The sequence below is a fragment of the Cynara cardunculus genome, unplaced genomic scaffold (assembly GCF_001531365.2).
Source record: "Cynara cardunculus var. scolymus isolate 2C unplaced genomic scaffold, CcrdV1 Un_Scaffold_6269, whole genome shotgun sequence".
In the NCBI taxonomy this organism is placed as follows: Eukaryota; Viridiplantae; Streptophyta; class Magnoliopsida; order Asterales; family Asteraceae; genus Cynara; species Cynara cardunculus.
Window position 1 is genome coordinate 10,644 of NW_020202863.1, and position 3,565 is coordinate 14,208.

At 37.4% G+C, this 3,565-nt stretch overlaps 1 protein-coding gene across 1 annotated transcript; it reads right to left on the reverse strand.

Moving 5' to 3' along the window:
- Positions 1–558: 558 nt before the first annotated feature.
- On the reverse strand, positions 559–3,109 carry LOC112504638 (metacaspase-3-like). The gene is made up of 5 exons (XM_025108590.1): positions 2,583–3,109; positions 2,062–2,392; positions 1,716–1,827; positions 1,157–1,324; positions 559–780 (listed from the first exon to the last, which is right to left on the reverse strand). The coding sequence occupies exons 1-5, from the start codon at positions 3,058–3,060 to the stop codon at positions 721–723; spliced, it is 1,149 nt and encodes a 382-aa protein (XP_024964358.1). The 5' UTR covers positions 3,061–3,109; the 3' UTR covers positions 559–720.
- Between the last annotated feature and the right edge of the window lie 456 nt (positions 3,110–3,565).

Sequence of the window (3,565 nt, forward strand, 5' to 3'; positions counted from 1 at the left end):
ATTTAAAGGGCAGTAGTCCTCCCATTAATGTATGAACTGTAAATGCAACGAACAGTCTGTTGGATTTAATTAACCAAACCTGACTTCTGCTGGAAATCATCTCTTGGTTCGTAATGAAACTATTTTCCTTGTAATGTACAATTAATTATAGTCCCAAATATGGTTTATTTTATTTTGGTGGAGCTTTAGGTCTGTATTTTTCTAATTTAGAAAGCCAGAATAAAGTTTAATGAAAATAAATAGATACATCATCATATTTATTTTGAACAAAAGATAAAGGTCGTTTCAACTGTTAATTTGTTGGTTATATATATAATCTATCAGTTTTAACTTTAAGCAGGTAATCGTTGTGGGATTAGTCGGCTCACATAACAGGTTGGATATCCAAGTTAATAAAAAAAAAACAATGGTGACATGGGTTCCAGCTAATTATGATGCACCTCTATTTGTTGGAAATTCGTCTTTCTTGCTTTTCTTTGACAAAGTTAAGAAGAATATCCATCGAATAACTGGAAGCAAGTAGATCATGATCAAATGGCATATGTACTTCCATTTAGAGAGAAAGTATCTAAGCATTATGCAATTCGTATATGTATATATATGTGTGTATACATAATTATGTGTGTTTTCATTTTGCATTACTTCTTAATTTCCCATAAAGCATTTTCGCTCATTCTATATAATTTATTTGAAGCTATCACCGGTGTAAACACGTATTCTCTACAACATAACAGGCTCCGAGTAGATCTCAAATCTTGTTGAACAGGATAGTTGAGGCTCCTACAAAGACCAAACTTCCCGATAAGAACTTAACCAAACTTATAAACAAGCAGCCATATCAATTTATTTTGGATGATTGCTTAAATTTTGTCTTGCAAAAATTTACCATTTGTCAGTAATGGCTAAGCTTGTAAAAAAAATGCATACAAAACTGCCATCACTACACGTGTGTGTGCATTCCGAAATGGATCATGTGATAAAATAGTCCGGATGAGCGGGGCAGTAATTAGCATCATAGAGGCTCAAGGGACTATTTGCTCCTCAATTCTTGAGTGCCTTAAATAACACCAGTCACCCAAAGAATACATGAAATGCCCTTGTATGAGAAGTGGTCTGATGACTAACACCTTAAGGATTTGAGCGAGAGAGTAAATACCTGCGACGTAGAAGATGCAAATGGAGCAAATCGGCCTACCACTTGTTGAGCTTGACAGACTTTTTTGCGCATGGAACTAAGCAATCTTCCATATGTCAGTTTACTTTCTGTTTCCATAGCTTGGATGAAGCTAAAAGTCAAAGCACCTACAGCGTTGCCTGTGAAAGCCTGCACAAGCATTGATGCATAATGTTATTTAGATTTGGTTAATTCTAATTGAAGTTTATTATGCAGTTCACAATGATGATCTTAATAAAATCTAGAGAGAAATTTAGCAGGACCATCCGTTCAAGAAACTATACCACTAACACAGAGTTTCGCATTGTATCGTAGTTGGAATCAAAAAATTCATGTCATTACTCTTTGGAACCTTGAACTGAAATCAAGGCTAATATGGGTTGCTGTCTAAGTGCAAGACTCAAAACTCAAAACCACATCTGGGTTAATCAAGAAGAGTCCCAACCACTTAGACAAGCACAATTTAGCCTGCAGAAAACAATCATACACTCCCTTCCTTTTACATATATATACACACATGGAGACACATGTGAATACTTACCGATGTATCTGCAGAGTTTTGGTCATCAGCACAGGCACTAATACAAAGTGCTTTTCCGCCGCTAGTCCCTTTATTTGTAAGTTGGTGTTCTTCCCACATGTAGAGTCCATCCCTGCTTGGCAAAATGAAAGGCATGACGTTTCTTATTTTGGAAATTGCAATAACTTAAACAAATGAAAACTAGTATTTACAACGTTAACACTCCCCTACGTCCCAAAACAAAATAACGTCCAATTTTGCATATAGTTTAATAAAAAAAGTAATTATCGGTGACTAAAAATGAAAATTGTTTCTTTTCTTTTTTCAGTGTGACCAATCGAGGGAATATAAGATAACTGATACTTACTGGTTGATATTGCAAAGAAAAGGTAGATCTAGGAGAGTTCCACTGAAGCAAGTGTCAATGACACTATGAAGCGTTACTCCATGAGGTAGAGGTGCTACAATGGTGGCATTGATTTCATCATCTATTATCTTTCCAGCCTCTCTATAGTCCACAGGGCACAATGCTTCATCATACCCATCAGTCTCATCTCCATCTTCATCAACCACTTTGCAGCCATGCCCTGCATAGTAGAACATCAACGAGTCGCCTGATTGGCAACCTTGGACGAGCCAGCGCAATGCCTCTTCTATGTTACATTTTGTTGGAATCCTGGAGGGGTCTGATTCCTCTTCTGTAGCAAATGTTACACTGGTCATGATCACAAATTAATACATCTTTCTCTTGTTAATTGCATCGAGTTTTTCAGATGTGTTAAAATTAGCTACTGATGATAAGTATACTATAATCATGTCTATGATTTTCTTCATAGAAAGTTATTTAGCTCAAGGTATGGATATTTCAGAGATTAATTTTGTCAGTACCTGTAAGGACACGGATGGAAGCACTTGGAAATCCCAGTTTGTTCTGTAGTAATTGTTGCATGCTCCTAACATTATGAACACTGGCTTCAAGTTTCTTTTTGTGGCCATTGTAAGTCACACCGCATAGAACTGCCCTCTTCTTCCCATGCACCTGAGGAGTTTGTTGATGGATTCTGCTCAGTGTCAAACGAGACAATTGTGGTCGTAGAATACGATAGGATCTATCAACTTTCACCGCCGCAGGAGGAACAGTCTGTTGTGATGATGTTTTTGTCTGAGGCGGTTGTCCTTGAAGAGCATCCTGATTTTGACTCGTTCCTGCATTGACATATTGTCCGAGTCGGGTGAGAATGCAATCCTTGAGCTTACTATTGAAGAGGTTGACAGTCTGGCACGCAGGACACATTTCATATTGTGACCTGGGTATCTTGATCAGGGTTCTTCCACATGTCTTGCAGTGTTGTGTCGTAGTTGCCATTTTTCGTTCTTCTGGCCTACAAGTGTTAGAGAGGTGGAATTCTAGTGGGGGTGCTTGCAAGTCTTGTTGGTTTGTTTCTTGGCTTTTTATAGTATTCTTTTTTCCTAAAACGCCTATTTTGATGATTCCAGCTAGTGGAATGACTTTGTTCAGTGTTGAGAGGGTAAATGGAGAACCATATTCGCATTTGAAAGTCCTTCCAGAAGAGATATATGGGTTTACTTTTGATTTTACATTGATCTTTGGTGTGACGTCAATATGTAATTTCTAGCATATCCTCTTGTGGATGAGTAAGGACACGCAGAAAGATACAGAGAGCATCTGTAAGTGGTTGTGATTTTGAGATGGACAAACTGTAGGCCTTCCTGAAGTGGACATGGCCTTCAAAGGAGTTGCTACTTCTAGAAATTAGGAATAGAATCTAAAGCATCCACATTTCTAACTTTTAAGAACTACTATTTGAAGAGTTATTGTTGAAAATTCTCTTGTGGTTTTTATAAGAACA

Excerpts from the sequence above, each read along its gene's own strand:
- LOC112504638 (XM_025108590.1), bottom strand. The coding sequence starts at position 3,060 with ATGGCAACTACGACACAACACTGCAAGACATGTGGAAGAACCCTGATC. Across the intron at positions 1,828-2,061 it reads TTTCTTTGCAATATCAACCA|GGATGGACTCTACATGTGGG; the intron begins GTAAGTATCAGT and ends TTTGCCAAGCAG. Across the intron at positions 781-1,156 it reads TTGCATCTTCTACGTCGCAG|GAGCCTCAACTATCCTGTTC; the intron begins GTATTTACTCTC and ends TGGTCTTTGTAG.